We start from the raw sequence: 20602 nt of genomic DNA, 5'->3' as shown, positions 1-20602 counted from the left end.
TTTTTTTTTTTTTTTTTTTTTTTTTTTTTTTTTTTTTTTTTTTTTTTTTTTTTTTTTTTTTTTTTTTGTTGTTGTTACTTGTTAGGATTTATGCGTTATCAAATTGATTGTTGGTACGTACTTTGCTTTCTTTCGTGGTGTGATGATGCTTTACAAAGTACTTCCATTGGGCATATTGTAACGTCCCAAACTAAGGAGTAAGGAGTAGAATTTATTGTTTTGAGAGAATAGTACTTCTTGGTAGCGGACTTTGCCATTGTGTAGCATTTACTCCCAGGTGTAGCATTCACTCCCCTCACTAAGTGAGGAAAACCAATTGAGATTTGGGTTGCCTATGGTTGTGCATGCTCAAGTTTATTTGAGAGTAAGAAGATTTTAAAAAATGAGGCCGATTAAGGCCAATTTGAAACAGTAAGAATGAAAGAAGATTTGAAAGATATAATGACTAGCAAAAAGTAATATCATAACGAATAACTTTTTCCTTTTGGAGTAGAGAGTGTGAGAAAAAGGTTTTAAAAAATGGGGTAAAGAGATTTTTGAAAACGGAATTGTAAGTGAGAAAGAAAGAGATTTGAAAGCAACGTTATATAACTACAATAAAAAAGTAACACGACTTAAATAGCATATGACTTTCTGAATAGAGAGAAGAAAAATTCTAAAAAACGGAGTAGAGAGATTTTCGAAACCTAAATAACATATAACTTTTCGGATAATAAGAGATTTAGTGCACTTTTAACTTGAACACTCAAATATATAATCTATATCTTTTTTATTCTTTTTTACTATATCCATATATGGACAAACGTTAAAATGTTGGGCCTTTTTTTAATCAATAATTGTATTATATAATGTTTCAAATTTGTATGTTATTTTAAATTTTTAATTAAACATATACAAACATTAAATAAATGCGTTGTAAATTGGTTTATAAAATAAAATAAAAGTAAAAAAACAATTGCCTACAACTAAGCAAGTGGACCCACGTGCAACTTTTTCCCATGTGTGAAGGTGGGGTCCATCTTACGAATATTTATTGGATTCTATTTGTGGGCCCTACTCCTTCCATACTTAATTAAGATTTTCTTCCAATAATTAATTGTTTACAAAATCAAACGACCAATTCTTTTAAATTTATATTCCATATTAATTTCCTTAAATTACATTTTTTTTTAATTTCTATTTTTTGATCTTTATCCCCTTATAATTTTGAATATTCCTTTTTAAAAAATATAAATTATTAATAAAATATTATTATTATTGTATGCATAGAAATTATATCCTCAATTGAGAGGCTCGAAATTTGCTAACGTAACTAGCTAAAAGAACTAGGAGTGTATTGACACAGATTTTCACCTTAAGTTGTGTTCATACGACAAAGATTCTTCATCTAAGAGCTGAGCTATCTTCGATCCTTTAGAAATTCATGGGGTTAGACAAAGATATTGGAAATTTCCGTGCAAATCCCAATATCATTACTCCAGAAGAAAAGAAAAAGTTGTTTCTTTCCGCACATTGATGGCTTTGCTGCTCCACTCAACAATCAGCTTCAATTTAATAGCGTTTCTCCTTTACGGCACTGCGAGCCCATGACTTTTGGGTTAAAATTAAAGAACAACACAGCCCACTCCCTTCCGCACTCGGTCGCTCATTCTCCCAAATTCATTGTCTTTTTCGGTTCAAATTCCAAACCCCATCAAACCAAGATGAACGGCGATGATCACAACCCTTTCAGCACGAGAATCCAAGCCCCCTTTCATGCCTGGAAAGAGAGAATAAAAAGGCAAGCAATAAAAGTTTTTATATGCATTGCCTGTCAGTTTTTACACCTCTAGTTCATGTTCTTTTCGATGGACATCTCACAAGCTTAGCTTAGTCCTGTTTTGTACGAAATATATACGTTGGGAAATGGTGGGGTATGATTCTTCTCGTGGGTGTGTTTTGTTTTGGGATTTTTTTTTTTTTTACTTCTAACTATTGCTTGGTGGGGAGTTTGGTTTTTTGCTCCTGTCTTTTACTCTCGTTTCGAACGCCTTTTAGTGTTCTTGGCTGCTTAGAATCTCTCTTCTACACTTCTCTATTTTGTCCTTCTTCCATTAATCTGTGTTCATAAGTGTTTGCTCTGCTCTCTCTTTAGGGTTTTGATTCTGTTCTGAAGCTGAGTTAAAGACTGATACATTATCCAGATCGGGTACTTACCCACTTCTTGTTTTTAGATTTCCCAGATGGGTTCCTCGCTATTTCGTGTTTTGTGGCTTGTTTTTGGTGCTCAAGCTTTCTCAAGTTGATTTTCCAGTAGTTCATAGTCTACAGAATAGAATGAGAAACAGGGGTTTATCTTTTTGATGATATGTGTAAGCTAAGCTAAGCTAAGAGTTTCATTTGTAAACTAAGCTACATTTTGTTTGTTAATGCTTTGTCTGAATATTTATGGCTTTATTGCATTTGTTTCCTGTTGTGGATCTGCTGAAAGAGCTTGTTTGGAGCTTGTTTTCCCCTAATTCTTAACCTTTCAAAAGTAGACTTGTGGGTGCATTTCCATTTTGATTTCCTTCCTTTGAAGTTTTAAAGTTCTTCTGAACGTTTGAAACAAGAATGGACGAGATGTTTACTGATTAAAAGTTGGAAGTGAGGGGAGTCGGAAGCTATTTGTCGTCTTGGTATGATACCTTTGTAACGGCCTAAGCCCACCGCTAGAAGATATTGTCCTCTTTGAGCTTTTACTTTCGGGCTTCCCCTCAAGGTTTTTAAAGCACGTCTAGGGAGAGGTTTCCACGCTATTATAAAGGGTGCTTCGTTCTCCTTCCCAATCGAGGTGGGATCTCATAATCCACCTCCCTCTGAGGCCTAGCGTCTTCGTTGACACGCTGCCTGGTGCCTGATTCTGATAACATTTGTAACGGCTCAAGTCCACCACTAATAGATATTGTTCTCTTTGGGTTTTTCCTTCTGGGCTTCCCCTCAAGGTTTTTAGGTTTTTAGAGTGAGAGAGGTCTCCACACCCTTATAAAGAATACTTTGTTCTCCTCCCCAACCGACGTGGGATCCTTTGTTTTCTGTCTTTAAATTGAATTATGTTTTCTATTACTCTCCTGCCATTGCAGTTTTTTCTTCATGCATTCAATTACTTTTACACGTTCCTCTTGAATTGTTGTTCTTATTTGTTTCTATTTATGTTTTTCTTTTCATATGACTTGATTGCAGATTGTATGTGCTAGCTTGTTTGAGTTTTGGGAGTTCGATTTTCGAGACCTAGTGGGAAGCTATAATCCTACCTAGCTGAAAAGTTAAAGTTTCGGTTGATTCGAATCGAAAATGCGTGAAGGGTGTCATGGAATTGTGATCTTGCTTCTATTTGGCATGTGTGTCAATTCATTAGGTATCTTATTTATCTAACTTTGAGTACTTTCGCGCCCTTCATACTTCGTGTTCTGAATCCGGTCTGGTTCGAATATTTTGAAAATGTCTACAAACTTTATTTCTGTGATCTTCATAATAAAGGTTGATCACACGGCCTCAAACGAACGTCATTAGTTACTATCGATCTTTTTCCTAACAAAAACCTAGAATGTTTGGTTTTATAGCCAATTATCTATTTGTTACTTAGCTGTGTTATTGACGTTAATAGGTGCGTTTGTGGGGGTCAACCTCGGGACCGACGTCTCCAATCTTCCATCAGCTTCAGATATAGTTGCAATTCTTAAATCCCATCAAATTACTCATCTTCGCCTTTATAATGCTGATGCTCAGCTGCTAAAGGCCTTAGCAAACAGTAGCATCGAGGTAATTGTTGGTGTCACGAACGAGGAAGTTCTCAGGATCGGTGAATCACCAGCAGCCGCTGCAGCCTGGGTTAATAAAAACGTTGCAGCTTACTTGCCAGGAACAAATATTACGGCCATTGCTGTTGGCAGTGAGGTCCTTTCTACAATTCCTCAAGTTGGTCCAGTCTTAGTTCCAGCCTTGTATTCCCTACATAAGGCCTTGGTTGCTGCCAATCTAAACTATCTGGTCAAGGTTTCCACTCCCCAATCAATGGACATGATACCCCGACCTTTCCCCCCGTCCACCGCCACCTTTAACGCTTCATGGAACTCTACTATGTATCAGCTTCTCCAGTTCTTAAAGAACACGAAGTCCTACTACATGTTGAATGCCTATCCTTATTTGGGATACACTAGTGGGAATGGAATTTTTCCGCTCGATTATGCACTTTTTCGATCGCTTCCTGCAATTAAGCAGATTGTTGACCCGAACACTCTTTTCCACTATAATAGTATGTTTGATGCTATGGTTGATGCAACTTACTACTCGATCGATGCTTTCAATTTTTCTGGGATTCCCGTCGTGGTTACCGAGACTGGCTGGCCATGGTCTGGTGGAGCAAATGAACCTGATGCTACAATTCAAAATGCTGGCACCTACGTTAACAATCTTATCAGGAGAGTTTCTAATGATTCTGGTCCTCCAAGTCAGCCAACCATACCTATCAACACGTACATTTACGAGTTGTTTAATGAAGACAAGCGGCCTGGCTCGGTCTCGGAGAAAAACTGGGGTATACTTTTCTCCAATGGCTCTACTGTTTATCCTTTGGATTTGGCTTCTGGCCGTGCAACAGCGAATTCTTCTACGGTTTATTGTGTGGCTAAACATGGAGCTGATGAAGATAAGTTGCAGGACGGCCTGAATTGGGCTTGTGGACAAGGAGGGGCAAACTGTGCTGCCATTCAGCAAGGCAGGCCATGCTTTCTCCCTAATAACATTACTGATCATGCTTCTTATGCGTATAATGATTACTACCAAAAGATGCATGCTGGTGGTGGTACGTGCGACTTTGACGGTACTGCTACACTTACGACGATCGATCCTAGTAAGTTTTTTTAACAGTTTTTATCCTTGTTCCTTCGATTTATTTACTTGAGGCAATTATGGACTAAAACTATATTTTACCTTATAGCTTTAACCACATTTGATCTGTGAAATTTAAATTTACCCTTGAACCCATGTCCAGAAGAAGTTCATCTTTATTCTACTTACATTCTTATAAAAACACCACCGATCCTTGGTTGAACCAACCATTAAGGGAGAATGGCCTCTGAAGAAAGCTTATATTTTTATTTTGGGCTTCCGCTCAAGGCTTTTATAACGCGTCTACTAGGGAGAGGTTTCCACACCCTTATAAACAATGTCTCGTTCCCCTCTTCAACCGATTTGGGATCTCACAATCCACCTCCGTTCGAGGCCTAGCGTTCTCGTTGGCATTTGTTTCTCTCTCCAATCGATGTGGGATCTCAAAATTCACCCCCCTTCAAGACCCAACTCCCTTGTTGGCACATTGCTTGGTGTCCACCCCCTTCGGAGCTTCGTGTCCTTACAAGCACACCGCCCGATGTTTGGTTCTGATACCAATTGTAGCAGCCCAATTCCACAGCGAGCAGATATTGTCCTTTTTGGGCTTCCCCTTTCGGGCTTCTCCTCATGGGCTTTTAAAATGTGTCTACTAGGGAGAGGTTTCCTCACCCTTATAAAAAAAATAATATGGGATCTCACAATCCATCTCCCTTCGGGGCCTAGCGTTCTCGCTAGCACTTGTCCCTCTCTCTAATCGTTGTGGGATCTCACTTAATTTCGCCGGTAACTAAGTTCTCCGAAAGCCCAGAGTACCGCAACGTTTTCTGCAGAACGTTACAAACATAAGCTCTCCTCTTAGTCTTTAAGTTCTCTAGTTTTGTGCTTGTCATATTTTTTTGTATAAAGATTCTGATCTCCTTTCTCAATTTGATTTATTATAAAGCCTGTATTCACGGTTACATCGCTCGTATATATCGCACATAAGTTTCGTCTGCCGTTCTATGTGCATACCCTGCCAAGCATTAAACTTTTGCTTAATTTTATTTGTAATGCCTGTTTGAACGATTTCATCTGATATCAACTATTCGGGTTTCGTACGGGACTCGACTTTAACATAATCTCTCATCCATCTAATCCAATTTCTCTCATCTTGTTCCCCAATCTCTTGCAGGTCATGGCTCTTGCATATACACAGGAAGGTAAGTGGAAGATTCCACCAAAAGCACTCTCAATAACTTAAGAAATCAAGAAATCATCTGTTTTTTATATCAATACATGAGTTCTAATCGTTTCAAATATTGAAAAACAGCTCCAATTCAAGTAGTGGAGGTGGAGTTTCTCCTCCAACAGCATTGGGGCCTTCAAGTCAGCTTCCTGGTGCAAGTTCAAAGCTGCAGGTCTCTTCATATCAGCTCTTGATTTGGGTAATCTTTTCTTGGGCTTTGATGGTTTCTTTGACATGAGAGGTGAAATTTTCAGATTGCTAATTTATTGAGCACATATGGTTCTTTGTTCTTCAGTTCTTGGAGCTCTTGTTTATTGTTCTTTGTTCATTGTAATTTGTTCTTCTGAGGTGATAGTAACTGGGTTTAGTCTTCATTAATTCATATTATTCTTGAAATGATTTCTTCCCATTTTTGCCTATGAGGAACCAATCCAATCCATGCTATCTAGTTTCTAGAATCTTGGGGTTTGCTTTGTATTCAACGCAACTTTACGGGGGGCCGTAGACGTTGTCTATATGTATATTTTTATGTATTCGTGACTCTCATTATCCAAGGCTCAACGTTGTCTCTACTCTAGGCTAAAATTTTTCATGCGTCATGTTGCCTTTCATTTTGTTGTCTTGATTCTCGACGACATGACTCTCGTGGTTATTCAGATTCATGACTTCATTAAGATGAGTGCTAACACTTTGTTGAGTCAAAACAAGCTTATAACATTTTATCGGGCTTATTGAGTGATTTAGACACTTATTGGGACTTAATAATCTACCCTACTTGGATGCCTATTGCATATCTACTAGCCTACCTAATAGTCGTCTATTGAGCGTTACTGAACCATTACAAAACTTACCAAAATAACTGCGAGTCAACTAGAATTTGTTAGTTTCAAAATATTTATAGAGCCATTTTGTTACTTTCAATCTCAACAATGGTTTTGTGGTCTAGTTTGACCCGAACCTAACTTGGACTAGATTCAAGGTTGACCTAAATTAAAACTTGATTTGTCTAGTCCAACCCAACCCATTCATTTGTTGAATTGGAGATGAATTATACTTTCGAAGCCTGGTCTAGCTCATATGACTTATTAAACTTGTCATTCGGTTAACTAAATCTATATATATATATATATATAATTTTTTATACACTATTTTATATATTCTAAAAGTGAACTTTTCAAATATTTTAAAAAACATATTTTTTAATTATAATTTATATGTATTTAGTTAATGAAAAAGTATTTGAAAGGTGCTTAAGGTTAATAAAAAAAGTTTTAACAAAATTTTAATAAAAAAAATTAAATAATTAGTATATTCTGAAAATAGGTTGGTCCACCTCAAACTTTATCCAATGTGTGAGAGTCATGAGCTTGACTATAGTTAGGTCGGCCCGACCTAGCTCAAACACTATTTTAAGCGCCTAGGTCGAACTCTATACTTTTTAAGATCAAGTTATTAGATTGGCTCAATGGCTGATTTGGTCTGTGATCCATCTCATAGTTCAATATGATACTTTCTTAAACAAAATTCTCCGGCATAGATTCATACTAGAATTTTGAATTCAAGCTTCAAACACACCTGATTACTCGAACATTTTCATGCATCGTCTCTGACATTACTACGTTACCTATTTGTCTTAAAGTGCTTCTAAGAGCAAAACTATCCCTACACTACTCTCACAAATCATCACAGTTCATTTCATTATGTTTTGTCTTCATTCACATGGTTTCTAAGCACGTTTCTACATTTAGCTTTAAAGTCTATGAATATCAGAAGATGTTCAAAAATCTTAAAATGTCAAGGTATCTACATTCCTACAAAACAAACCGACTAATTCTCCATATCCATCCCGTGAAAATTTCGGATTCTCACGAAACAAAGCCATACACGTAGGTATTATTTTTGATATTTAGAGTAAAAAAGTAGATAGGAAGTCAAATAAGGAAAGAGTAGGTATGAAGTCAAATAAGGAGGATTTAATTTCAAAGATAGTTCAACTTTCAAATCATGGTGGGTCCTTATGTTCAAATTTTAAATTTTATATGAGACACATTAGAACTTACCCGTGGGTCCCTAATTTCGTGTATCGAGAAATTAGGGTTCACAACCTATCCTGTAGATAAATACGAGATCCCACATCGGCGGTAGAGGAGAACGAAACATTTATTAAAAGTGTAGAAAACTCTCTCTAACAAATGTGTTCTAAAATTGTGAGGCTGACGACTATATATAACAGGCCAAAGTGGTCAATACCGGCTAGGTGTGTGCTTGATTCAAATCTGAAAGCTAGACTATAATAATAAAAGACAGAGGAAGAAAAATTACAGAGCTTTCAAGATTCTTCAATGGCGTCAAGCGGAGGATTGAACTCCAAGATCTTCTTGTTCTTACAAACCTTCATGAGCCCAAACCAGACAATTCCAGCTGCCGTCATTACAGCACTCACCACGAGCACCATTTTGTGCGTGAAAACCATCAGAACCACCAGAAACGCCGACGGAATCAAACACATAAGAATCAACGCCGGCAATCTCAACGGCACCTGGAACGGCCTTTTGATCCCCGGATGCTTCCATCTCAACCAAATGAACGCCGAAAATTCCAGCAACATTCCCAAGCTGTATATGAAATTCGCCGACGCAACAATGTCGGTGAAGTTCATGTACGACACCGCCAGCGAAATCGCCGTGCAGATCACAATCCCAATCCATGGAGTGTTGAACCATTTCGCTCTGGTCGCAAAGAATTTGGGCAAAATCCCGATTTCTGCCATACCCAGAATCTGATACGCACTGCTACTCAATTGGGCTTCGAATAATCCAATCCCCGACAAGCACGACCCGATTTCCAGGAGGATTTTGAGCCATTTTCCGGCGATGATTCCGGCGGCTTGTGCGTGAAATCCAGACCCCCAAGCGGATTGTTCTACATCGACGGCGCCGATGACCGCCAGAAGTGGGATTAGATAAGAAACACAAGTGAAAATCACGGATACAAACAGAGCCATAGGGAATGTTTTTTGTGGGTTTTCAACTTCTCCGGCGAGAGTGGAGACATTATCCCAGAAATTGAGGTTCCAAAACAGAGTATTGAGGTAGAGATTCCAGTCTTTTTTGACGCCTTTGTCGCCCAAACTGAGCCACCGGTGGGGGTGAATTTTGGGGATAGCGATGAACGTCATTAAAATAAAGGGTAACAGAGACAAGAAGGCTAAGACGACGGCGACGTATCCGACGATGGTGAGGCCAACGTAGTTAAGGAGGGCGAGGAGAAGGGTGGAGCTGAAGACGGCGATACGGCGGGGCCAGCCAGATTCGAGCGGCGGAGCGATTTTCTTGATGTAATCGATGCAGAGAACAGGGAAGGCAGCGATATTGATGACGCCGCTGAGGAGTTTCCAGGTACCCATTAAAGATCCCCAGAAGGGTCCGAAGGCTCTGTCAGCCCAGATAACGAAACCGCCGTCTCCGGGGAAGGCGGTGGAAAGCTCCGCCGTGATTAGGGCCTCTGGGACACTCCATATGAAAGGGAAAACGATGAAGCCAACGATGGCGAGGAGAGGGCCGGCAGCTTGTACAGCCGGCTCTTCGCCATAGGGGCCGCCGGCGACCTCGAAGTAAATGAGGAAGATGAGGGGGATTAGAGTGAGCTTCTTTCTGGAGGCGGCGGCGGAGGATGTGGCGGTGGCGGAGGTGGTGGGGAGGGTTTGAGAAGTGGAAGAAGAATCAGCAAGGGGCTGGGAGTTGGTGGACTTGTTCGGGGATTGTTTTTTGTCCGCCATGATTGATTGGGCGAACCTAACAAACAGAGAAGACGAAACAGAGCAAGCAACTACAAATAGAGTTTTTTTTTTCTCTCTTTTTAAATGAAAATAAAACAAAAGAAATATTACTATTAAACTAAATTAATCAAAATACTCTTAAATTTGTTTAAAAAATAATCTACCATACTAATTTTTTTTTTTATAGAAATTATTATTATTTTCTTTTAAAAATATACTTAAAAGTATTTTTTTTTAATATTCTTCACTTTTTTAAAAAAATAAAAAAATATATTCTGACATTAATATTTTATCTTTATCCGTAATATAACATTAATATTTTTATTTTTGAAACAGTTTTAAACATTGTTGTTCAGAATTTCTTTTAAAGTTTTAAAAAAAAAATGAAAATTTAGTACTATTTTAATACAATTTTATTTATCATTATTATTATTTTTTTGAGGATATGAGGTGGTGGCCCACATCGTGACTCTACAACCCCAAATATGGGGTGTCCATTGGGGTTGTCGTCATTAACACGTGTACTTGTAACCATTTTCATTCATTCCTCTTGTGCTTTGTTATAATATATATATATATTGTTTATAAATATTCACAGACATTTTTTTAACAAATAACTATTTTACATTTTTTTAAAAAGAATTGAAAATTTAATATAAACCCTAAACCCTTATCTATATATATATTTAAATAAATATAGTTTTTTTTTTTAATTTAATATAAACCCTAAATCGAATTTGGTTATTTATATTTTAATCTTTATTAAAATTTGGTCGAACTTAAGTTCACAGATATACTTTATTTTATAGAATGACATTAGGTTAAAATTGGTTAATGACTCATAAATACACCAAGAAATTATAATTTTTTTATGAGAGAATTACTCGTTTTTTAACTTTTTAATTTGTGTTAATATGTCTTTAATTGACGTATTCAACATTTTTAAAATTTTATGCCACTATTAAATACAAAATCTAAGATTAAATAAATGATTAAAAAAATTATAACTTTATTGAACATAAAATTCAATATTATGACATATAAATAAGCAATGTCAAATATTTTATAGATAAAAGAATATGAGTTTATTAAATATTTTAAAAATCCAATAACCTAATAAATTTATTTTTAAAAATATTAGATATTTTAATTTAGAGTTTTATTTAAAAAAAAAAAAACTTCAATTTAACGTAAAATAAATGAATTAGGCACTCTAGATTTTCATTGGAATTAAAGCCATAAAAGTTTTTTAATTTCAAAAGCAACCTAAATAAAAACTTTAAATAATTAAAATTGTTCCATAATTGTTTAATTTTTTATTTAATATTTATTTTCGAAATTTGACTAAAAGTCCAAATATTTTCTTGAAATAATAAAAAAATGGTTAGAAAACGGAATGATTTTTAAAAACCAAAGAATTATCTAAGAAGTGTGATGATGTAAGGATTGAATTTCTTTTCATATTATTAAATGAAATATTTCTTTTTTTGAAAAAAAAAAAAACTCTTTAATAACCTACTCTATTTCTAAGAAATTAATTTTAGATTAATATACATTTAATCAAATTAATTAATAATCAATAATCCAGAAAATATCAAATAAATGACACATTAATACAAAAGAATTGTTTTCTAATTTTGGACAAAAACTTATAATTAAAACTAATATGGGTAAGTATAATTAAAAAAAACAATGACACTCAAATAAACGAAAAATGAAAATATTTAGATGAGAAAAAAAGAAAAATCCAAGTCAGCACTTTTGGAGCTGACACAATAAATGTATTTTAAAAAAATAAAATTCCAAAATTCTATTCCTTTCTTTATGGGATTCGGTGTGTAGCTTTACGCAACGCTGATATATACATATATATATCTATATAATAATATTATTTTTTAATTTCAAGAAATTGGATTAAATTAAATTAAATTAAATTAAATTAAATAATGGATCCACAGTTGGCGTTCAAATTAAAAATGGATACGGTACGATATGTTCCCCCACAAACATCAACCGCGCACACACTTTGACTTTATTTATTTATTTATTTTTTTTAACATTTTTAAAAATAGTTTCGTATTTATTTGGTGCCTAAAGTTTTAAAATAATATTTTTAGTTTCTAAAGTTCGAAAAATAGTTTAAACCCGTCCATTTTAGTTCATCTAACAAAAAATAGAAAGTGACCCTGTTGGGCCAATTCTAAATTTTGAATTAGTTAGGTTAGTTACTCGAACGACATGGATACCAAATTCACAGCCCAATCTAACTATACCCTCTCTTTACACGTTGGGTTGATATGAGTTATCTAATTGTTTTTTTTAAATTATTTAAGATAAATTATCTATGATACATTTTAACATTGGTTACTAACATCAACCATTCTTAATATTCATAATAATTTTAAAAGTAGTCTAGGGCAAAATTGAGCTGTAACTCTATTTTGCGACTTGGTTGGGTTGACTTGAATAGAAAAACGACAACTTGCAAACTATTTCGAATTTTTATTTTTCAAATATTCAACGCAAACAAAAAAAAAAAAAAAATCTAACCAATCCAACTTTTATGGTTTTGATTCATGGTTTGAATTGACGCGGTTATTTGGTTATATGAACACCTCTAATAAATTTATATTGTCGGAGAACGTATAATGATGGTAAGACAATAAAAATGAATGCTTTGAAATACGCAATGTATAAGACTCGGGTTTGACTTTTTCCTTGATATTTTAATAGTTTTGAACTATGCATTAATAGCAAATTGTCGTTAGTTTCATTGCATCTCCAACCTTCATATCATCAAGGCATATTTATTTACCCATGGGTGTCAGACTCGAGTTTGACCTTTTCTTTGATGGAGTCAAAGTCGAACTTGCTTTTGTTCCACAGAGAGATCTTAACTATGAAAGTACAAACAATAAGGTGTTTGTAGTCCAACGGTTAGGATAATTGCCTTCCAAGCAATAGACCCAGGTTCGACTCCCGGCAAATGCAAACTATACCTCCTTACCTCTCAAGTAGTTCCATTGCATCTCAACATTCTTATCATCATGACATGTTTATTTTTACCCATGCCTGTCATACTCGAGTTTGACTTTTTCTTTGATGGAATCAAAGTCGAACTTGGTTTTATTCCACAGAGAGATCTTAACCATGAAAGTACAAACAATAATGCGTTTGTAGTCCAACGGTTAGGATAATTGCCTTCCAAGCAATAGACCCGAGTTCGACTCCCGGCAAACGCAAACTGTACCTCCTTACCTTACCTCTCAAGTAGTTCCATTGCATCTCAACATTCTTATCATCATGGCATGTTTATTTACCCATGCCTGTCAGACTCGAGTTTGACTTTTTCTTTGAGGGAGTCAAAGTCGATCTTGGTTTTGTTCCACAGAGAGATCTTAACCATGAAAGTACGAACAATAAGGCGTTTGTAGTCCAATGGTTAGGATAATTGCCTTCCAAGCAATAGACCCGGGTTCGACTCCCGGCAAACGCAAACTGTACCTCCTTACCTCTCAAGTAGTTCCATTGCATCTCAACATTCTTATCATCAAGGCATGTTTATTTACCCATGCCTGTCAGACTCGAGTTTGACTTTTTCTTTGAGGGAGTCAAAGTCAAACTTGGTTTTGTTCCACAGAGAGATCTTAACCATGAAAGTACGAACAATAAGGCGTTTGTAGTCCAACAGTTAGGATAATTGCCTTCCAAGCAATAGACCCGGGTTCGACTCCCGGCAAACGCAAACTGTACCTCCTTACCTCTCAAGTAGTTCCATTGCATCTCAACATTCTTATCATCATGGCATGTTTATTTACCCATGCCTGTCAGACTCGAGTTTGACTTTTTCTTTGAGTGAGTCAAGGTCGAACTTGGTTTTGTTCCACAGAGAGATCTTAACCATGAAAGTACAAACAATAAGGCGTTTGTAGTCCAACGGTTAGGATAATTGCCTTCCAAGCAATAGACCCGGGTTCAACTCCCGGCAAACGCAAACTGTACCTCCTTACCTCTCAAGTAGTTCCATTGCATCTCAACATTCTTATCATCAAGGCATGTTTATTTACCCATGCCTGTCAGACTCGAGTTTGACTTTTTCTTTGAGGGAGTCAAAGTCAAACTTGGTTTTGTTCCACAGAGAGATCTTAACCATGAAAGTACGAACAATAAGGCGTTTGTAGTCCAACGGTTAGGATAATTGCCTTCCAAGCAATAGACCCGGGTTCGACTCCCGGCAAACGCAAACTGTACCTCCTTACCTCTCAAGTAGTTCCATTGCATCTCAACATTCTTATCATCATGGCATGTTTATTTACCCATGGGTGTCAGACTCGAGTTTGACTTTTTCTTTGAGTGAGTCAAGGTCGAACTTGGTTTTGTTCCACAGAGAGATCTTAACCATGAAAGTACAAACAATAAGGCGTTTGTAGTCCAACGGTTAGGATAATTGCCTTCCAAGCAATAGACCCGGGTTCGACTCCCGGCAAACGCAAACTGTACCTCCTTACCTCTCAAGTAGTTCCATTGCATCTCAACATTCTTATCATCATGGCATGTTTATTTACCCATGCCTGTCAGACTCGAGTTTGACTTTTTCTTTGAGGGAGTCAAAGTCGAACTTGGTTTTGTTCCACAGAGAGATCTTAACCATGAAAGTACAAACAATAAGGCGTTTGTAGTCCAACGGTTAGGATAATTGCCTTCCAAGCAATAGACCCGGGTTCGACTCCCGGCAAACGCAAACTGTACCTCCTTACCTCTCGAGTAGTTCCATTGCATCTCAACATTCTTATCATCATGGCATGTTTATTTACCCATGCCTGTCAGACTCGAGTTTGACTTTTTCTTTGAGGGAGTCAAAGTCGATCTTGGTTTTGTTCCACAGAGAGATCTTAACCATGAAAGTACAAACAATAAGGCGTTTGTAGTCCAACGGTTAGGATAATTGCCTTCCAAGCAATAGACCCGGGTTCGACTCCCGGCAAACGCAAACTGTACCTCCTTACCTCTCAAGTAGTTCCATTGCATCTCAACATTCTTATCATCATGGCATGTTTATTTACCCATGCCTGTCAGACTCGAGTTTGACTTTTTCTTTGAGTGAGTCAAGGTCGAACTTGGTTTTGTTCCACAGAGAGATCTTAACCATGAAAGTACAAACAATAAGGCGTTTGTAGTCCAACGGTTAGGATAATTGCCTTCCAAGCAATAGACCCGGGTTCGACTCCCGGCAAACGCAAACTGTACCTCCTTACCTCTCCAGTAGTTCCATTGCATCTCAACATTCTTATCATCAAGGCATGTTTATTTACCCATGCCTGTCAGACTCGAGTTTGACTTTTTCTTTGAGGGAGTCAAAGTCAAACTTGGTTTTGTTCCACAGAGAGATCTTAACCATGAAAGTACGAACAATAAGGCGTTTGTAGTCCAACGGTTAGGATAATTGCCTTCCAAGCAATAGACCTGGGTTCGACTCCCGGCAAACGCAAACTACTGTACCTCCTTACCTCTCAAGTAGTTCCATTGCATCTCAACATTCTTATCATCAAGGCATATTTATTTACCCATGGGTGTCAGACTCGAGTTTGACCTTTTCTTTGATGGAGTCAAAGTCGAACTTGCTTTTGTTCCACAGAGAGATCTTAACCATGAAAGTACAAACAATAAGGCGTTTGTAGTCCAACGGTTAGGATAATTGCCTTCCAAGCAATAGACCCGGGTTCGACTCCCGGCAAACGCAAACTGTACCTCCTTACCTCTCAAGTAGTTCCATTGCATCTCAACATTCTTATCATCAAGGCATGTTTATTTACCCATGCCTGTCAGACTCGAGTTTGACTTTTTCTTTGATGGAGTCAAAGTCAAACCCTGTTTTGTTCCACAGAGAGATCTTAACCATGAAAGTACGAACAATAAGGGGAGTCAAAGTCAAACCCTGTTTTGTTCCACAGAGAGATCTTAACCATGAAAGTACGAACAATAAGGCGTTTGTAGTCCAACGGTTAGGATAATTGCCTTCCAAGCAATAGACCCGGGTTCGACTCCTGGCAAACGCAAACTGTACCTCCTTACCTCTCAAGTAGTTCCATTGCATCTCAACATTCTTATCATCATGGCATGTTTATTTACCCATGCCTGTCAGACTCGAGTTTGACTTTTTCTTTGAGGGAGTCAAAGTCGATCTTGGTTTTGTTCCACAGAGAGATCTTAACCATGAAAGTACAAACAATAAGGCGTTTGTAGTCCAATGGTTAGGATAATTGCCTTCCAAGCAATAGACCCGGGTTCGACTCCCGGCAAACGTAAACTGTACCTCCTTACCTCTCAAGTAGTTCCATTGCATCTCAACATTCTTATCATCATGGCATGTTTATTTTTACCCATGCCTGTCAGACTCGAGTTTGACTTTTTCTTTGAGGGAGTCAAAGTCGAACTTGCTTTTGTTCCAGAGAGAGATCTTAACTATGAAAGTACAAACAATAAGGTCTTTGTAGTCCAACGGTTAGGATAATTGTCTTCCAAGCAATAGACCTGGGTTTGATTCCCGTCAAACACAAACTTACATCCTTCCTCTCAAGTTAGACTTATTGAATCTCGACATTGTTATCCTCAAGGCATGTTTATTTACCTGAGTATCAGACTCGAACCCTTCCAAACAACTCTCTTATATTTGGTAAGTCAAGGAGCTTTTGTAATCAAGAAGCATTACAGCATACAAGGGAAGCCAGAGTGATGACAGAACAAGAACATTTTCCCCTAGTACCAGAAGTGAAGGGATGGACAAGAGTTGAGAGCGAATACGAGCCTGAAGAGGTGAAGGGATATCCCATAGTTTCATACCAAGAAGCTGAAGAGAATTCAGTCGGATCTGGAACAAGAGTTCTCCGATATATTCTTGAAACTATTGATCATGGAATTCAAGAACATGGACAATGTTCAAGTTGGTTATAGTGATAGTGATAGTGATTGGGTAGGTAGGAAACATTAATGACTACCAAATATAGTGATTGGTTCCGGTGCAGTTTCATGGGCATCAAAGAAGCAAGACATTATAGTCTTGACAACAACCAAAGCTAACTATACTTCTTTGTTTACAGCTAATTGTCAAGTATTTTGGATACAGAATGGTGCAACAAGAACTTAAATCTCCTCAACAAAATCAGATAACAATTGCTCTTCCCAAAAACCCAATTTGCAATGAAAGAAGTAAGCACATAAAGATCAAACACCATTTCATCAGAGAACAGATCAAACATGGAGAAGTGTTCATCAAAGCAGACAAATCCAAGAAAGAGCATGACTACCTCACATAGCCTCTGTTCCTTCTCCAAAGCAAGCCTTCCGTGTACATGCAGGAATCTTCTGGAACTGTTGAGCCGGCAAAGTCTCCGACAAAACCCCAACATAAAAATCAATGGTTCCAGAGCCCTGATTAGCCTCGATTCCTGTAACAGAGACCCACAAGAACAGCTTCTTTGCTTGAATTCCAGAAACATCCGCCACAGACCCATAGCTCAATTTCCCTTTGACTATCTTCTCGTAATACACCAACAGATCGAACTTCACATAACACTCGCTTTCGAGTTCGATTTCGAAGCTACCATCGTCAGAGAGCGTGTAGGATTTGACATTGTTGGGTAAGAGACCCTTTGGAAAACCGTAAAGGGGCAAAAGCTCGTGGATGTCTGTTGAGTTGAGGGCGATGTCCCTTACGGAAGAGGCGACATGGGTTTGAGCGGTAATGGTGAGAATTAGAAGGAGAAGTGAGAATGGGGAGAGGGAAGCCATTGATGGAGGTTTGAGATGCGGCGGAGTTCAACAATTTTCTTCGCTAATAATTTTTATACGCCCAACTTTCTTCTTGCACTTGAAAACTCAAGGAATTAAAGGAAGTCTTAGCTTCCTAAAACAAGTAATTTGATTCCAAAAGTGTTATCAAATTCTATACCGGGAGGTGTTCTTGCTCGTTCCAAATCATTTTTACTGGTTTTTATATTAGATAAACTTTTACTATTATTGTTGTGTCAATATATAGGTGTACTATACTTTACCAAAATTATGTCAATACCCATCTGACTTAAATATATGACTAGTTGTATACTATCAAAGTCGTTGTTGCCTAAGTTTTTACTTTATAATATTGCTTTCTTTCTAATTGTTTTCATCGTATTTCTTCACTCACGTTTCCTAAGACATTTTTCTCAAACGTAATTCAAGGCTTGAGCATACGTTGACGTTGCCCGCGAAATCTGAATTTCTCACGGCTGACTTATTCACTGGGTTAGAGTAAGTACCGCACAATCATTATCCCTACTGTTTGTGACATTAAGTACGTCTAGTAGATATTGTTTGCTTTAGCTCGTTACGTATCTGATTTTAAAACATGTCTACTAGGGAGAGATTTTCACCCCCTTAAAAGAAATGTTTCATTCCCTTCTCCAACCGAGGTGAAATCGGACTCTAATAAAAGAAACCAAGCTAATATCCTCGATTCATGTTACAATAGAGAGTGGGAGACAATTTTATAATACACAAATTACAAACCACACATCCATTCTAGTGGAACTTAAGGCTTGTCAAAACGTTGTTGTTGACAGGGTCAGACAAATGATCCAAAAGGTTTTGGTAAGGGCCAACGCCAGTAACAAGGCCTTGTATGAAGTAACCCAAGATAGCCAACATTGCAAGCCTCCCATTCTTGATCTCCTTCAGCTTCAATTCCTTCATTGATTTCTCATCTTTTCCAAACCCTAAAGGGTTGAACAAGGGGCCACCTGGGTAAGCTGGGTCACCTGACCCACCCAAGAACTTCTCTAACCCTAAAAAGTATTGTTTTCCCATGGATCCTGGGTTGTACCAATCTTGAAATCTTCTGTGTTCTGCAAAGCCCATTAGAGCCATCTCCAACACAAACAGTGTGTAGGGGTCTGCCCAGTAGTTGTAGGTCCCTGCTGGTGGGATCACCCCTGTTTTGAACCATGGGAGGGCTGTTTCTGGTGGGATTAACCCTAGTGATCCAAAGATCTCTGGGGCAATGGCTCCGGCTGCTCCTAACATCGCGAACCTCCCGTTGATCACCTCGCCGTATGCCAACCATTTCGGCTCGATGAACCCTCCTGTGCCCTCGGGGTCTGATAGTCCCAATGGATCGAACCCATAATCGCCTGGAAGACTATCAATCAAACCAAATAATTCAAATCACACGACTTAGTTTCATATCATTTGAAGCTTTTACCATTTAAAACACTAGTTTGTCATGTTTCTAAGAACTGGAGACATGAATGTTTGATATGACGAAACAAATAAAAGAACAAAAAGAACAAAAAGAACAAGGTCTAATAGTCCCAATGAATCAAATCCTTAAATCACTCGGAAGACTATCAATCAAACCAAGTAATTCAAATCACACGACTTAGTTTCATATCCCGTGAAGCTTTTACAATTTAAGACACTCGATTGTCATGTTTCTAAGAATAAGAGACAATAATGTTGGATATGACCCACGATCCAAACATGTCGAAACAAATAAAAGACGGAAAAAGAACAACTTGAGGGGAGAAATCTTTTGGTAAAAAGAAACCTTAATTACTTAGCTACGAAATCACTAAACTTATTCCAAGTCAATAACTACCGAACAATTATTAAGTTAATAATTTCTGAAGGTATATAAAGAATCAATATACCTTCCATCCAAATACGTAAGACTTTGTTTAGAAGCGAACCATAATTGTCTGTTTGCTCCTTGCTGCAACGACAACAAACATTAAATCACAACTAAACCAACTCGAACGAATAAGAACAAAGTAATCAATATGTCATTCATTACCTTAACAGGAGGAGTGGCTTCAGCTCTAACAACGAAAGAAGCGGCCTTTCTGGAGGAACCAAGGGACGGCTTTGGTCCTAATCGCTGTCTGGCAGCACCCACTGAAGAGGTTAGGGACGAGGATGAAACAAGAGCCTGAGTGGCCATAGCTTTGTTGCAGAGAAGCAGGCTTCAAAATGGGCAGTGGAGTGATGCGAGAGGAGAGGGAAGAAGGCTAAAATGGAAATAGGAAGGAAAGAGATAAGCCAGTGGTTGGAGAGAGAAGGATCTCGAATCTAAATTCTGGTTGAGATTCGACATGTCCCAGGTTTTGGATTGGGTTGGGATCTCACTGCCCAACTGCAACTATCCACGTGGATCTCATGATTGCAGATAAGAGATATTCTCATCCATTTCTCTGCTCCTGTGTTTTCTTAATTATCCCCTCCATTTTCCACGTGGCAATTATATATACCACAAGTTCAATTATTTAATTGCCGTAATCTAGAGTTACACTCTTATACACTGTATGAACGATTTGATAAAAATATTTGTAACAATACCGAGGCGAGTCATATCAATAGTGTTATCGTGATAAAAAATTTATCTAGCCACTTAGGTTTTTGCAATCTAACTTATTAAAGTTTCTAGATAATCTACTATTTTTGGCAATTTTTCTTCCAATTATACGCAATCTCGACGTAGCTCCTACTCATAATCCATCCATCGAGATGCAGTACTATTTAGGATTAGTTAGCGACTCGTACTCATTTTCATAATCATAATAATCATCATGATCTTGAGAGATTAAACCTCATGGTACCAACTACTATGTAATGTGTGGACCGTTTTGCTTAACAAAACACTACGTACTGTATTCTCATGGCACCAACACGACCCTCTTATTTATTATCTCATCATTAATACTCAAATATGGGTCCTA

General features: G+C 37.5%; 5 protein-coding genes and 13 non-coding genes across 21 annotated transcripts in view; 15 read left to right on the top strand and 3 right to left on the bottom strand.

Moving 5' to 3' along the window:
• The window catches only part of LOC111498968 (serine/arginine-rich SC35-like splicing factor SCL30A), a 4666-nt gene extending 4506 nt beyond the window's left edge, over positions 1-160 (top strand). For all 3 annotated transcript variants that reach the window (XM_023150387.1, XM_023150378.1, XM_023150371.1), the window contains exon 7: positions 62-160. The gene's annotated coding sequence lies outside the window, so the exon portion shown is untranslated. The remainder of the gene's footprint in view (positions 1-61) is intronic.
• A 1675-nt stretch (positions 161-1835) lies between these two features.
• LOC111498933 (glucan endo-1,3-beta-glucosidase 4-like) lies at positions 1836-6648 on the top strand. Of its 2 annotated transcripts, XM_023150319.1 has the most exons (6): positions 1836-1913; positions 2135-2188; positions 3202-3376; positions 3626-4870; positions 6023-6050; positions 6161-6648. In XM_023150319.1, exons 3-6 carry the CDS (start codon positions 3313-3315, stop codon positions 6312-6314), a joined length of 1491 nt encoding a protein of 496 aa, XP_023006087.1. In that variant the 5' UTR covers positions 1836-1913; positions 2135-2188; positions 3202-3312; the 3' UTR covers positions 6315-6648. The 2 variants fall into 2 exon arrangements, with proteins under 2 accessions (XP_023006087.1, XP_023006096.1); XM_023150328.1 differs by lacking the exons at positions 1836-1913; positions 2135-2188 and adding an exon at positions 2197-2351.
• Positions 6649-8029: 1381 nt separating this feature from the next.
• LOC111498946 (probable polyamine transporter At3g13620) lies at positions 8030-9902 on the bottom strand. The gene is made up of 2 exons (XM_023150339.1): positions 8297-9902; positions 8030-8237 (listed from the first exon to the last, which is right to left on the bottom strand). The coding sequence occupies exon 1, from the start codon at positions 9852-9854 to the stop codon at positions 8406-8408; it is 1449 nt and encodes a 482-aa protein (XP_023006107.1). The 5' UTR covers positions 9855-9902; the 3' UTR covers positions 8030-8237; positions 8297-8405.
• A 3122-nt stretch (positions 9903-13024) lies between these two features.
• Positions 13025-13096, top strand: TRNAG-UCC. The gene has a single exon. It is a non-coding gene; the product is annotated as a tRNA-Gly (tRNA).
• Positions 13097-13278: 182 nt separating this feature from the next.
• On the top strand, positions 13279-13350 carry TRNAG-UCC. Its single transcript has one exon. It is a non-coding gene; the product is annotated as a tRNA-Gly (tRNA).
• Positions 13351-13527: 177 nt separating this feature from the next.
• On the top strand, positions 13528-13599 carry TRNAG-UCC. The gene has a single exon. It is a non-coding gene; the product is annotated as a tRNA-Gly (tRNA).
• Positions 13600-13776: 177 nt separating this feature from the next.
• On the top strand, positions 13777-13848 carry TRNAG-UCC. Its single transcript has one exon. It is a non-coding gene; the product is annotated as a tRNA-Gly (tRNA).
• Positions 13849-14025: 177 nt separating this feature from the next.
• On the top strand, positions 14026-14097 carry TRNAG-UCC. Its single transcript has one exon. It is a non-coding gene; the product is annotated as a tRNA-Gly (tRNA).
• Positions 14098-14274: 177 nt separating this feature from the next.
• Positions 14275-14346, top strand: TRNAG-UCC. The gene has a single exon. It is a non-coding gene; the product is annotated as a tRNA-Gly (tRNA).
• A 177-nt stretch (positions 14347-14523) lies between these two features.
• On the top strand, positions 14524-14595 carry TRNAG-UCC. The gene has a single exon. It is a non-coding gene; the product is annotated as a tRNA-Gly (tRNA).
• A 177-nt stretch (positions 14596-14772) lies between these two features.
• On the top strand, positions 14773-14844 carry TRNAG-UCC. The gene has a single exon. It is a non-coding gene; the product is annotated as a tRNA-Gly (tRNA).
• Positions 14845-15021: 177 nt separating this feature from the next.
• On the top strand, positions 15022-15093 carry TRNAG-UCC. The gene has a single exon. It is a non-coding gene; the product is annotated as a tRNA-Gly (tRNA).
• Positions 15094-15270: 177 nt separating this feature from the next.
• On the top strand, positions 15271-15342 carry TRNAG-UCC. Its single transcript has one exon. It is a non-coding gene; the product is annotated as a tRNA-Gly (tRNA).
• A 180-nt stretch (positions 15343-15522) lies between these two features.
• Positions 15523-15594, top strand: TRNAG-UCC. Its single transcript has one exon. It is a non-coding gene; the product is annotated as a tRNA-Gly (tRNA).
• Positions 15595-15838: 244 nt separating this feature from the next.
• TRNAG-UCC lies at positions 15839-15910 on the top strand. Its single transcript has one exon. It is a non-coding gene; the product is annotated as a tRNA-Gly (tRNA).
• A 177-nt stretch (positions 15911-16087) lies between these two features.
• Positions 16088-16159, top strand: TRNAG-UCC. The gene has a single exon. It is a non-coding gene; the product is annotated as a tRNA-Gly (tRNA).
• Positions 16160-16911: 752 nt separating this feature from the next.
• LOC111498989 lies at positions 16912-17700 on the bottom strand. Its single transcript, XM_023150413.1, has one exon. The coding sequence runs from the start codon at positions 17640-17642 to the stop codon at positions 17160-17162; it is 483 nt and encodes a 160-aa protein (XP_023006181.1). The 5' UTR covers positions 17643-17700; the 3' UTR covers positions 16912-17159.
• Positions 17701-18255: 555 nt separating this feature from the next.
• LOC111498983 (chlorophyll a-b binding protein 8, chloroplastic) lies at positions 18256-19930 on the bottom strand. The gene is made up of 3 exons (XM_023150399.1): positions 19681-19930; positions 19538-19599; positions 18256-19026 (listed from the first exon to the last, which is right to left on the bottom strand). Exons 1-3 carry the CDS (start codon positions 19825-19827, stop codon positions 18411-18413), a joined length of 825 nt encoding a protein of 274 aa, XP_023006167.1. The 5' UTR covers positions 19828-19930; the 3' UTR covers positions 18256-18410.
• Between the last annotated feature and the right edge of the window lie 672 nt (positions 19931-20602).

Source organism: Cucurbita maxima, unplaced genomic scaffold (assembly GCF_002738345.1).
Source record: "Cucurbita maxima cultivar Rimu unplaced genomic scaffold, Cmax_1.0 Cma_Scf00002, whole genome shotgun sequence".
NCBI classification, from domain to species: domain Eukaryota; kingdom Viridiplantae; phylum Streptophyta; class Magnoliopsida; order Cucurbitales; family Cucurbitaceae; genus Cucurbita; species Cucurbita maxima.
Note: the sequence above shows the minus strand (reverse complement) of the source record. Positions and strands in the feature narration are given on the sequence as shown.

Bases quoted from the DNA above. Each gene is read 5' to 3' on its own strand.
- LOC111498933 (XM_023150319.1), top strand. From the start codon at position 3,313: ATGCGTGAAGGGTGTCATGGAATTGTGATCTTGCTTCTATTTGGCATG. The intron at 3,377-3,625 runs GTATCTTATTTA...TGACGTTAATAG, and splicing joins CATGTGTGTCAATTCATTAG to GTGCGTTTGTGGGGGTCAAC. The intron at 4,871-6,022 runs GTAAGTTTTTTT...AATCTCTTGCAG, and splicing joins ACTTACGACGATCGATCCTA to GTCATGGCTCTTGCATATAC.
- LOC111498946 (XM_023150339.1), bottom strand. From the start codon at position 9,854: ATGGCGGACAAAAAACAATCCCCGAACAAGTCCACCAACTCCCAGCCC.
- LOC111498989 (XM_023150413.1), bottom strand. From the start codon at position 17,642: ATGGCTTCCCTCTCCCCATTCTCACTTCTCCTTCTAATTCTCACCATT.
- LOC111498983 (XM_023150399.1), bottom strand. From the start codon at position 19,827: ATGGCCACTCAGGCTCTTGTTTCATCCTCGTCCCTAACCTCTTCAGTG. The intron at 19,600-19,680 runs GTAATGAATGAC...TTGTCGTTGCAG, and splicing joins AAGCCACTCCTCCTGTTAAG to CAAGGAGCAAACAGACAATT. The intron at 19,027-19,537 runs GTATATTGATTC...TTTGATTGATAG, and splicing joins CTTACGTATTTGGATGGAAG to TCTTCCAGGCGATTATGGGT.